At 35.0% G+C, this 14,173-nt stretch overlaps 1 protein-coding gene and 1 pseudogene across 1 annotated transcript; both read left to right on the top strand.

Moving 5' to 3' along the window:
• Window positions 1-8,387: 8,387 nt before the first annotated feature.
• LOC130797157 (3-oxo-Delta(4,5)-steroid 5-beta-reductase-like) lies at window positions 8,388-10,959 on the top strand (annotated as a pseudogene).
• A 1,608-nt stretch (window positions 10,960-12,567) lies between these two features.
• Window positions 12,568-14,172, top strand: LOC130828906 (3-oxo-Delta(4,5)-steroid 5-beta-reductase-like). Its single transcript, XM_057694944.1, has 2 exons — window positions 12,568-12,745; window positions 12,850-14,172. Exons 1-2 carry the CDS (start codon window positions 12,707-12,709, stop codon window positions 13,996-13,998), a joined length of 1,188 nt encoding a protein of 395 aa, XP_057550927.1. The 5' UTR covers window positions 12,568-12,706; the 3' UTR covers window positions 13,999-14,172.
• Window position 14,173: the final 1 nt, after the last annotated feature.

The following is a 14,173-nucleotide window of genomic DNA, read 5'->3' on the forward strand; positions in this document are numbered from 1 at the left end:
ATCAAAAGCATCACTAATCTCATGGGAATTGGCTCTTAATTCAAGAGAATTTTGTAATACATAACACAAAAAGACAAACAAATTAATTCAATCATCCTACGTCTCAAATTCACCGGCTTATATGCATTAATTAACTAATAAATAATAATTAAAGTCGATACATTAACATCTCTAACTGCTTAACTACACATCCACCAATTACTGCTTTTAACTAGACTTTGCCTTTAATGGGAGACTTAAAGTATATCTACCAAAATGTCTGGACCTCCAAATCACTACGGAAAAGGACACACCCTATTCCAGATGATTATTTCAATGTCACCAATTAACCAAGTTTACTCATACATCTTGCTATCTACCCACCGAATAAAGAGCTAATGATAGATAATTAGTTGAATAATAATTAAATATACTTTTAAAAAAGTAGTTGGCGAATAAGGAGTATATACATAATTTTTATATTCTTATACAATTATATTAGTATTAATTTAAGTGGATAAATAAAGTTTTTCTCCAATATATTAAACAGCGTGAAGCTAAAAAAATAAAAATTTTAATTAAAAAATCTTAAGTATATAACAATATATAATTGAAAATTTTAATAGTGCCTAATTAGAAAAATATTCCATTAATACTTAATAATTTTTTTTCTTTTTATCATCATCGTATATGTGCATTTCGCCCTAAAAAACTATGATTTAGATCTGGAAAAAAAGGAAAGTGACAACTTATATGGTCATACTCATAAAAGAAAATGCGGCTAAAAAGTCCTTGGCTCAAGATATGCTACCAGTATCAAGTTTGCAAATGATATTGGCTTTGGTAGGGTTTATTATTTATTGATTTAATTAGTTATTGTTAGCATACTTTAATTCCAAACTAATTGTTACCTAAAAGGCCATACATAATCAAAACACCACCTTTATGAGAAAGTTACTAGTGGCTTTTGTGATTGTGAAATTGTCAATTTGCTAAAAGTTTTTTCTACATTATGTTTGAATAGAAAAAAGTAAAAAGGAAAGAGAAAGATTTAAAACAATAAATAGTTTTTTATTTAGATAACAAAAAAAGGATGAGGAATTTTAAAGAAAAACATGAACAAATTTTATTATTAACACAACTTCTAAAGTGGGAAACAATCATTGTTCTTTATTTCTCAACCCCTCCCTTTCTAAATAAACAAGATGCATTCTCTTTCTTTACTCTCTCATTCCTTTCCCTTCCTAACCTGTCCTATTTTCTCCTAATTTTCTATCCACACATAGGTTTGAAAAATATTTTTCAACACTTTCTTTAATTTTCATCCACAAATTTTCTTTCTTTTTAATATTATCCACAAGATTTAGATGACTTCATTATTCTTGTACCAAATAGTATCGTTGTAATGTCAAGAACACAGAGGAAATATGAATTTTGTTGCTAATGTAAACACAGCCTGATGGCAAACATTTATGTTTAGCTAATAATATATACTTTCTCTATCCTCTTGAATCTACAATAGTGCCCGTAAAAAGCTCTCACATCCAAAATATAAATATTGTAAATTAAATAAGACAAATAAATATATATTACGGATTTAGGCAACTCCGGTATTGACATCTATAAATAATGATTCAATGCAATTGTTGTAAATGGCAGGGTGATTGGTTTTGGAGGATTTTTTTTATTTTAAATAATTTGTTTTCTTTTAATTTTTTTACGTGATAAGGATGGTTCTTACAAATAAGGGAGTTCGAAAATTAATTAATTTATTATTTAAATCGTGAGAATTAAACTCTTATTATAAAAATAAAACGATAACTATCGACCACCAGATGAATTGATGAATTTTGCTGCTTATACTGCTTTGGACAAAGACAATACCGGACAAGTCAAGTCATATTTGTAGTCGTAACTAGGGCCAAGTTAGGTAACTTGTCCGGCTCAATCAAACCTATCAAGATATTTATAGTGTAATAATTTATGAAAGTACCAATTTATTTCTATGATAATAAGATATTAAGCACAAAAAAATTTGTTCACAATATTTCATTACCATCTAATACTGCATCTCTAACATTAAGTTTGGATAACAACTTAAGAGAGAAAAGAAAGGAAAGAAAAGAGAAGGAAGGAAAAGGAAAAGAAAGAGAAGAGAAAAGGAAGGGACGTAACTTGTTTGTGTAGAAGGGAAGGGAAGAAAAGGGAAGGGAAAGGAAAATAAGGAAAGGGAAGCAAATGGAAGGTAAATGAGTATTTTCCCTTTAAATCTTTCAAACTTTAGAAAGATTGATACCTTAATAAAAATCATCCATCCTATCCTCTAAATCCCTCCCCTTCAAATCCCTTTCTTTCATTTTATTATCCAAATAAGCGATCCCTTATCCCTCCAAATCTCTCTGCTTTCTTTCTCTCCATTTCCTCCTATTAAAACACACTCTAAATACTAATACATTGAAATGAATCTTGTGAAAAAATAAAATAATTAAAGTGTAACAAATAATTATTAAACTAATTAAAATATTTTTCCATCAAAATTACACTAAATTTTCATTATAAGTTTACGTTACAATTATCCATTACTATTGATTATGGGAATTATTATTTGTCACCACCTTTTTCATTTTATCGCCACCCACCTCTAATGAAATTACCATATTACCCCTGAATTTAAAAAAATTACAAAAATGCCACTTAACTTAGAAAATGTTTAAGAAATGTAAATGGCACTTAATAACATTGTTTTCGCTTAATAACATTATTATCGGAATTATATATATATTGAATTTTCAGAGGCGTTATGGTAGTATATTCGAATTCAAACACGATACCTTCTCTCTAAAAACTCTCTAAAAACACTATGTAAAGTTAAACAAGCTAGAACTGTAGATCGAACATCAATGGCATACCAAGACGAGCATGATAACGATTCAGTAAGTAATTAATCGGTTCGATTTTTGCAAAAAAAAAAAATAGGAATGAAGTCGCACAAACCAGTCGCACAAAACGTGCGACTGGACCTAGGCTGAGTCGCACGTTTTGTGCGACTGAGTTGTGCGACTGCTTCCAATTTTTTTTATTTTATTTTTTTTGTTGTTTTTGAATTTAAAAAAAAATTAATAGAAGTCGCACAAAACATGCGACTGTGCCTAGGCTGAATCGCACATTTTGTGCGACTCAGCCTAGGCACAGTCGCACGTTTTGTGCGACTTCTATTAATTTTTTTTTTTTGAACTTCGAATTATAAAATTTATTTTGTTTAATTAAATTATTTTATTTTAATCTATTGTTGTGCTATAATAATGGTATTTTATTATAATTATTTTGTAGAAATAATTATTTTTAAAGTTATTATTATTTTGATATATTATGATAATGTTATTATAATTATTATTTGCAGGACTTTGAAAATTTAAGAGATAATGTAGATTATTCTGATAGATTTGTTACCGATAGAGAATTTGATTCAGTAGATGATTTACATGCTTGGGCTAATGAGATAGCACTAACAATAGGATTTCAATTTACACGTGCTTCATATAAAAAAAAAGAAGGGCGTTCTAAAGTGAGTCTGTACTTAAGATGTCACCGCTACGATAAAAGAAGTGTTGATTTGCATAACTTAGACAATGCTGCCCGACCTGGTTCCAAAAGTAGGGGTTGTGGGTGTAAATTTATGATTTTAGGAACTAGTCGTAACCCAGAGGAAAGACCTTGGACGGTTAGAGTGTTTCCTGGTGAAAAAGGAATACATAACCACCCGTTCTTCATGTACAGAGATGGTCAAATAAGAGTAAATAGGATGACTGTGGATATCAGGCAGCACATACGAGATCTAAGTGCAACTGGCATGCAACCAGCATTTATAATGTCTTCAATTAGAAGAAATTTTCCTCATTTTTATGCTAATATGAATCAAATTTACAATGTGAGACAGTCAATCAGGAGAGAAGAGATGGATGGTAGGATTCCTCTTCAACACTGTCTGTATATGGCCACGGAGCATAATTATGTAGTTTGGACGGACTTGGATAGTGAGGATCAGTTGACTAGATTATTGATTGCGAATCCAACTTCTATCCAGATGCTACGTTCGTGGCCCCATGTTGTGTTGATAGAAACACAACGTACAAAACGAATAAGCAAAAATGGCCCCTTTGCGAAATCATTGGAATGACGCCAACGAATCATAATTTCTTGGTTGCATTTTGTTTGATGCGAGATGAGGCGGCTGTGTCTTATTCTTGGGTGTTGGAGAGGTTAAGGGATATTTACGGGAGAGTCCAAACGCCGGCTGTATTCGTAACGGATCGGGATAAGGGTTTGTCTGCAGCTATTCATGCTGTCTTTCCAGGTAAACAGGTTTTAATTATTAATTATCGTCGATCTATGTATTATATATTTCTGAATTAATTTTAAATTTATGTTTAATGCAGATGTACGACATCTATTATGCGTATGGCATATTGGCAATGACGTGGAGAACATGGTCGATAAATTGTGTGGTGGCAAGAAAAATCAACAGGGGCAGTTATTCAGGCAAACAAAATGGAACCCCTTGGTTAACAGTATGACGATCGCCGATTTTGAAAACAGATGGGAAGGGATTGTGTCCACTTGATCGACTAGGAACCGGAGAGTCGTGCGATATTTGGCAGGAACATGGATTCCTCACAAAGAGAAATTTGTGCGTGCGTGGACGAATGATTGTTTGCACTTGGGTAACCAGACTACCAGTAGAGTTGAAAGTCAACACTCTTCCTTCAAGTACTCCACATCTCCGTAAACATACAAGAAGAAGCGAATGTAACTGAGTAGGAGCCCTGTGCTGGTCGCAGAGCTTGGGTAGTTCTCAGCGGAGCCGGGGGAATCTCCTGTGCAAAACCGAGCTGCCTCACTGTCCTCTCAGGCAAATAGACCTCCACGATATCGAAACAGGTGATACCACCGATATAGGAGGTACGTGGGTGCTCGTTCAATAAAGACCTATCATAAGTCATGTACGGAGTCCACTCCACCTGCTCACAACGAATATAATACATAATCAACATAACATCTCTGCCCTTGTCATGTACAATTAAGTTTGAGGTCATGTACAAAACTTGTGCCTCTGTCATGGCGTCCAGTATGCTCCTACAGTCTATCAGTCTGCTCAGCTCGCGGATTGGCTTCGGCGGGGACCACATCTCTGCCCTTGTCTTGTTCGGCATGTCAGCTTGACGCGGATGGGGGCGGAAGGCTGGGAAGTACTCGTAAATCCATGTCTGCAACAGTGTCAGGCAACCAGCAATAGTCTTGCACCCAGTCCTTGTCGCCATACCCAGTAGGCGATACAAGTGAGCAAGCGTCACTGCACCCCAAGCAATGTCAGCCTGATCAGCGGTAACAGTAACAACAGGGTGAGGACGCATCCCGACTCTAGTCTTATCCACGAGCAACATGGAACCTACTATAGCCATGTAGTAGGCGGTACGTTGAGTATCCATAGACTGAGAACGGTGGCATAGCTGCAACAGTGCACCAACATTAATGCTGCCGCTTGTGAAGTGCCCCTTCGCACGCAGCTCCGACAATGGCATACCAAAAAGGCCGGCCAGGCCAAGCTGCCATTCACTATCAGACGGTTGCACGGGAAGTAAACCGTCAATGCCAATTCCTAAGATGCGTTGCACGTCGTGCAACATTATGGTCATCTGCCCCCACGGCATGTGGAAGGTGTTGGTGTCAGGCTGCCACCTTTCCACAAATGCTGTAATGAGAGCACTGTCGATGTGCTGGTGCATTATATACGGCAGACGACCAAGGGGAGTACCAGGTAACACCCTGTACAATTCATCAGACATGTCCTGAAGTCTAATGATTGAATCCAACGTTTTCTTCCGAGCACGACATTCCAAAATCGGAGGGGTGCGCTCCGATCCCTCAAATATAACCTTTGCTACGTGCCCACCGTAGCTGGGTATTAAAGTAGTATCAACAGGGCCCCCGGGCTGGGGTGATGTGATTAACCAGTCCGTGTCCGCGGACTGCGAGCGCCTCCTCCCCCGTGGAGCCGCATCCTCAGCCTGGCTTACTCCTGCCTGATCAGAAGTGCCACCCGAGCCCTGCCCTCTAATCCTGAACTTACCAGCATGGCCTCTTACGATCGTCCAATCAATAGGAAGACATGCAGACTCATCCTGACCAAGAGACTCTTCCCGACTAAGAGACTCGTCGTAATCAGTATCATCGTCACCTGAGCCGACCGTATGACTATGTAGGCTACTCTGACACTCAAAGCGACTACGCACTTGCTCTAGGGTACTTGAACGTTGGGCCTGACTATGTATGGCCGCCTGTTCTTGCATTGCTCGCCTTGCAGATCCCGTAACCCCCCTCTCATGGGGATCACCTCTCAGTAAAGTAGGCCTAGATCTATTGCCGCTTAATAACCCTCTAAAAAACCATTTTCCTTTACCTTGATTTCCAGCAATTTACTGGAATTTTCATATTTTAAATTAAGACAACATTCTAAAGTTAATTTAATAAACACTTAGAATCAAATAAATTAAAAACAAGTAACACGAAAAATAATTCACATTTACAAATAATTAAACAATTATTATATTCATAAATATTTAAACAACTCAAATTTAATAAATTAATTACACTAAACAAATTCATTACAAATAAAAAATAAAAAAAATAAAAAATATTGAAAAACCAGTCGCACAACCCAGTCGTAGTCGCACATTTTGTGCGACTGGGTTGTGCGACTGGTTTCTAATATTTTTTTTTTCTATTTCGAATATGTAAATCAATAACTACTTCTTACAATAACATTATCATAATACATTTTATTACAACATTTACTAAATAACATTAACTAACAACAAACTCTTTCGAAATTTAAAAAAAAAATAAGAAAAAAAAAATAAAATGGGTTCGGCACAGTCGCACGTTTTGTGCGACTGTGCCGAACCCATTTTTTTTTTTTTTCCTTCGATTGATTTAAAATAAAACTTATCTCGAATTTTTGTTGACGACTTCGATTCCAAAGTTTTAGGTCCGCTTAATTTTATGTGAAGAATTTGAGTTTATGGAAGTGATGAAAGTGTTATTGAGTGGATTTGAAGTGTTTTTATAGAAGTTTTAAGCTTAGTGGCATTTTCGTAATTTTTTAAATTCCAAGGGTAAAGTCGTAATTTCATTCGAGGGGTGGCGATAAAATGAAAATGGTGGCGACAAATAAGAATCGGGTTGATTATCGCCCAAAAGGTCACCCACTTTTGTGAAGGCCGAAAAGAGTAATCCACTCAAAATGTATCTCCAGCACTGAGCCGGATTGGGTTAGGATATTGTAAAATATCCAGGATCCTATCTTCTGAGTTCTGAGTAAAGGTGAGCACGGTCCGATTTGGTCTGGTCTGATACTAAAATTAGATCAAATTAGAAATTTCTATTTGAAAATTTTTCGGACCAAACCGGACTGTTTAAATCACTAGACCGAACCGGACGAAACCGTTTTACAACGGTCCGGTCTGGTCTACGGTTTTTTATTTTTGTATTTTCATCCAAATTAATACATGTATTTATGCAAATATTTCACACCTACAATTAATAAATATAATAATTTGTAATTAGTTGATAACATCAATATCATTCAAGTATATATTGCTATATAAAAATAACTACATCTTAAAATATCTAGGTAGCAACTTAATTTTTTAAATACAAAATTATGATTTTTGACCATAGTACGGTTTGCGATCCGGTCTGGTCTGAAAAATAAAAAAACCAAGACCAGACCGTAAACCGTAATCTAATTTGAAAAAATCATACTAGACCATTTAAACCGTAGATCAGACCAAATACTAAAATTCCAATTTAATTTACGGTTTAGACCGAACTTTATTCGGCCCTAGTTTTGAGTATATACATACTTCCATACAAACAAACAACAAAGGCCTACGCACAAACATACCAAACAAATAAAGACAAATTCTCAAATGAGCATCAAAATTGATGACCTAATATCCATTTATGATCAAAAAGAGATCACTTATAGTCTTAAAATGATTATTTATAATATTAAAATTAAATTTTAAAGTGATTATTTATAATTATAAAGTGATCACAATTTTAAATTGATCAATTAGAGAAATATATAAACTCGTGTATTTGCTAAAAAAAATTTAGCAAAAAAATTCTTAAATTGTGATAAGAGAAATGATAATCTCAACATTGCCTATATAAATCAACTAAGTAAATTAGTAACTCGTCTATCATCTTCATTCTTCATCATTATTCATTGGCTCGAATTCTACTATCTAACTATTACCAGAAAAACAAGTATGAGCTGATGATGGTCAGGAGCAATTGGTTCAGTAAAGTTAAGCAACCCATCACCCCCAACCCCATGGTGCATAATGTCGGTCACGCTTGTTGTGACGTCTCAATTAATGTGGATGATTTTACGATTATCTATTTTTGTCATGTATTTTGAAGTTTTATAATATGATTGTGATAAATCAATGCATTATGTCTAACCCTACTTATGCTTTACACTATCTGTAACTTTGAATTTGTTATGCCATGTTCAAAAAGCCTACACTTCGGTTTTTTATCTTACTATATTTGATTTACTTTTGACTTTTTAAATATTTTTTTCTCTAAGAAATAGACGACAATAACTCATTAATTTTTACCCAACATCTACATAACAGTTTACTTTAACATTTAGCCTAAACAACTACTTTACGAGCTAACAAAAAAGAAATAATACCAGCTGGTTAAAAAAGTCAACAATCAACAACCAATAACTAACAAATAACTAATAGGCAAACAACCTAGTGAAACTTTTAACTTTAACTTCAGCTAACTTTTCAGATGGTTCAAAAATCATATACCAAATATTTTTTTTACCGTTTTGCCGGTCAATAAGTAAAAATCCAAACTAACAAGTCATTGGACCATACCCTTTATATATACCTAATTTGGTTCATTAGATTTTTAAATATTCATTTTTGTCGTTAATTATATTTATTATCCAGAAAACAATAAAAGATTCACCAGAAGAAGCAACAACAGCATCAAAAAACTAGTAGAATGTGGGTCTAATAGTTGAAGTCACGGGAACAGTAGGCAACAGCTCAGCTGAAATCCTCCCACTTTCCGATACTCCCGGAGGTCCATGGAAGGTCTAATACTGTTTTCTACGTTTGTTGGACTAATTGTGTGTCAGAATCAGAAAACTGCAAAATCAAGAGCAAAATGTTCCGAAATGTATTGAATGCAATAATCCCAAATGCACCAAATCTTTAGAACCATATATATCTTCAAACGGGTCTAAAGCATTATGCAGGTCCATTTGAGAATTGGGGAAAGTTAAAAAATCCCCATGAATCACCCTATACTGAGGATATGCCTCGTTTGAATATACCCAATTTTTACTATGATCTTGAAGATATGCTCTATTCTGAGGTAGCTAAAAAGGAGGGGGGATTAACTTGGTCAGTCCATCGACCCGGTGCTATTTTCGGGTTTTCCCCATATAGTCAAATGAATATTGTGCACACATTGTGTATTTATGCTGCTATCTGCAAGTATGAGGGTATTTCACTTAGGTTTCCAGGCACAAAATCTGCTTGAGAGGGATACTCAGCAGTGTCAGATGTAGATTTGATTGCAGAGCAGCTTATATATGCTGCTGTCGATCTGAATGCGAAGAATGAAGCATTTAGGGTCCGTTTGGTTCAGTGAGCAGGATTGGAATGGTATGGAACCCCATACCGGGATGGTATGGATTCAGAACCCCATACCAGACTAAAACTGTTTGGTTCAATCCTGTAATAGATATTCAATCCATTCACACTGTTTGGTTCAATTATGAAATGGATTAAAGTAGTACATACTATCTTTATTTTCATCTCTAATACAAAATCTAACTTATTCATATTCAATTCACCATTCTAACACTTATCCATACCAATATCAAGATTTAAATTATATTAAACTAAAATTTATGTATTTATCTAAAACTTAATTATTAAAGCATTAATTTAACAAGAAGGAGCTCATACAAATGGGGAAAAGATAGAAGAGGCGCGCGTAGAGAGGCCCCTACGGCTGCTGGGCACTGCTGCTGCCTGCGGTGGAGGGGTAGCGGTATGCTGAGCTGGCTGGTGGCGTTCAGCTGGTGGTCGGCAACCGGAGTTGACTATGGTGGCTGGTTCTTTGTGTGGGTGGAAGGAAAGATGAAGAGAGCAAGAGGGGGTTTAACCGTTTAATGAAGAAGGAAAAACAAACAAAGGGAAAGCGAAGAACAGCGGGAGCAGGAGGCCACCGGTGAGAACAGAGAACCGAAGAACCGAAGAACTGAAGGTTGAAGGAGAAGTGAATTTCAGAGGAGGTGGAGGAAGATTGAAGAACAGGGAAGTGAATTTCAGGGATTTTGAATTAGGGTTTATATATGGGGGGAATGGAGTTTGAAACTTTGGGGGTAGGAGGGTATGGGATTTTAGGGAATGGAATGGTATGAGAATCCATTTGGATATGAGATCCCAATGTAAAATTACAAAACCAAACATTGGAATGGGTTGTCATACCATTCCATACCAATAAAAATCACCAACCAAACACACCCTTAATTGTTCGAATGGAGATTTTTTTAAGTGGAAACATCTATGTAGGGTGTTGGCTGATGAGTTCGAGGTGGATATGGCGGTGTTTGATGAGGAAGAAGAAGATAGGAGAGTTTGTTTTAAGGAGATGATGAAGGGGAAAGGGGGAGTTTGGGAGGATGTGATGAAGGAATATGGGTTAGTGTATACAAAATGGGAGGAGGTGGGATGGTGGTGGATGGATGTGGGATTGGCAAAAGAATGGCCAATGGGTTGTATGAATAAGAGCAAAGAGCATGGATTTTTAGGGTTTAGGAACACAAAAAAATGTTTCATTTCTTGGATTCATAAGATGAAAGCTTACAAGATTGTTCCTTGAAATTGTAAGCCATGATATGTACTCTATCTCCATCAAATCTTAATGATTATCATCCAATTAGGGGCTATGCATTTGCCTCCCATCATTTGATTGTGTTAGAATCATATGGATTGTGTTAGAATCATATGTCTATCCTACCAGTTGAGTCAGAATGTCAGATTTATTTTTCTAAAATCTTACTCGAATCCTACTTCAAGTCGGAGTCAAACTAAATTTGTGTTGGATTACATATGTTTCTCGGTCGAACTCGAACTTAGTTGTCATCCCTATTGCTTACTCTTCATTTTATATTCTCTAATGTAGTACTTTAGCCCTTTATATCTCTAGTTATAAATGAATTAAAATTTAAAAAAATACTTTATTTAAAATTTATTTTTTTAAAAAAAAAAAAGAAAAGAAAAGTAGGAAACCACTAATGAAACGTTTTGATTTTTTTTCCTCCCAAAGTTGAATCCAACAAATTCAATTGCTAATGAAACCGTTTTTATATTTTTATTTTCTCCTATAGTTAAATCTAAATATCCCTATATGTGATTATAACTAGCTCCTAAAGTTAAATCTAACAAAAATATTACTTCTTCTACAAGTATTGAAGAAACACATAATGACATAAGATCTCATGGTGAAACAATTAATGGTGAGACCAATAGGCCTAATGTATATTTAATATTTTAAAATAATTACTTATAACCTTAATTGTTAAATATTTGACAATTTTAAAGTGATAATTTTTTATAACATTAAAGTAATCAATTAAAAAAATAAACAAATTATATAAATTTGTCTTATAATAAAACGGTGTCATATTAATTGATATAAATACTAACCAAAATAAGGAGTGTGCACTCTGCAGTTTCAAAGGGACGAAGTAAATACGAGAGGAAATTTTATACTCTACTATAGGGAGAGAGAGAGAGAGAGAGGGAGTAAGAGCCAACGTGTAATAAACCAAATAAAACAGAAATGGACCTTAAATATAAAAAATGGGAAAAGAATCCTGATTCAAATCAGGCAAATCTCGATTTTCAATCGCCAATTATCATCTGATATCTTTCTCGTTGACAAATCTACCTACTACTTCATCCAATAAAATTTATTGCATAAATTTTTACCAAAAATACAAAAAATAAAAGATAAATGTCTTGAAAATTGTCGGAAAAAATGTTTAAATGAGATAATAAATACCTCATGTACGCACAAAATTAAAGAATGTAGATCACAAGTTCACAACTAAAAATTAAAAATAAATCAATTTAATATTTTTTACAGTTTCGAAATACTTGCTACATTAGATTTATAGTTTTAGCTTTTTATTTATACATTGTGACCAATGTAAGAAAAATATCGTCAAGTGTGATCTTATTTGAATCATCTAATCGCATATTTTTATTATATTAATTTTAAAATTTTTTGTTTTATGTATATATATATAAATACTTCATCCGTTCTAAAATACTTACTACCGATGATGAATTCAGTGAAAAAATATCACTAACAATAGCAAGTATAATATATGATAGAACAGAAAAGGCAATTAAAATAACAAATTAAATTAGACGAAGTTGAATATGACAAGTATAATAAAATGAGGAGGTGGAACACAAAAAAAATGAGACAAATTACATAATACATGTACACCTACATTTCTCCCTCTTCGTCACGTCATCATAAAGATAAAATTCAATTTTCTAGTCTTCCATAACCATCTCTTTCTTTCTCTCTATCTCCACCGATCGGAATCAAAACCATGAGCTGGTGGTGGGCGGGTGCAATTGGAGCAGCTAAGGTAAACTATTCGTCTCTCCTCTTTAGATTAATTCATTATATCAATTGGTTTGAAAATTTATTATACATATTCATTTTTTTGTTTTAAATGTGAATTTTCTGTAGAAAAAATTAGACGAATCAGATGATATAGCAGCAACATCGAAGAATTACCAGGGCGTAGCTCTGATTGTTGGAGTTACAGGAATTGTAGGCAATAGCCTAGCTGAGATTCTCCCTCTTTTTGACACCCCAGGAGGGCCATGGAAGGTTTACGGGGTAGCCCGCCGTCCTCGACCCATTTGGAATTCGGATCATCCAATTGAGTATATCCAGTGCGATATCTCCGATGAAAACGACGCTGTTTCTAAGCTCTCCCCATTAACAGATGTTACCAATATCTTTTATGTATGTTGGGCCAATCGGACTAAAGAAGAAGAGAATTGTAGGGTTAACAGTCAGATGTTCCGAAACGTATTAAATGCTGTAGTTCCGAATGCTATTAACCTCAAACACATTTGTCTTCAGACGGGTCTGAAGCATTATGCTGGCCCGTTTGAATATTGGGGGAGGATCGAGCAATCTCTTGAACCTCCTTATAGTGAGGACATGCCTAGATTAGGTGTGCAGAATTTTTATTATGATCTTGAGGATATACTCTTTGCCCAGGTAGCTAAGAAGGAAGATTTAACTTGGTCGGTTCATCGACCTGGGTATATATTCGGGTTTTCCCCATATAGCCTGATGAATCTTGTGTGCACATTGTGTGTTTATGCTGCAATTTGCAAGCATGAAGGGACTCCACTTAAATTTCCTGGAACAAAAGCTGCCTGGGAGTCTTACTTTGAGGCATCTGATGCCGATTTGATCGCGGAGCAGCAAATATGGGCTGCAGTGGATCCGTATGCGAAGAACGAGGCCTTTAATTGTAGCAATGGAGATGTGTTCAAGTGGAAGCTGTTATGGGGAGTGTTGGGGGAGCAGTTCGAAGTCGAGGTTGCAGAGTTCAATGATGAGGAAGAAAAGGTTAGCCTTGAGGAGATGATGAAAAGGAAGGAAACAGTGTGGGAAGAAATTGTTAGGGAGAATGGTTTAGTACCCACTAAGCTGGAAGAGGTGGGAAATTGGTGGTTTGCAGATGCAGGTTTATCTAGGGACTGTCCTTTGGCTAGCATGAACAAAAGCAAGGAACATGGATTTTTAGGTTTTAGAAACACCAAGAATTCTTTTATTTCTTGGATTGATAAGATGAAAGCTTACAAGATTGTTCCTTGAGAAATTGGAGAAATTGAACTATGAGAATCTTTTAATTTTATGACCTTTTTTAATGGATAATTGGTTATCTTCTTTTGGTGGAAGTTTGTTGTAATCTCAATAAATATGGGAGTTTTGTATTTTGGATTCAAGAGTGATTAATTCCATTTGAAATGTCTATTTTCTTACTACAAAC

The sequence above is a fragment of the Amaranthus tricolor genome, chromosome 12 (genome assembly GCF_026212465.1).
Source record: "Amaranthus tricolor cultivar Red isolate AtriRed21 chromosome 12, ASM2621246v1, whole genome shotgun sequence".
NCBI lineage: Eukaryota > Viridiplantae > Streptophyta > Magnoliopsida > Caryophyllales > Amaranthaceae > Amaranthus > Amaranthus tricolor.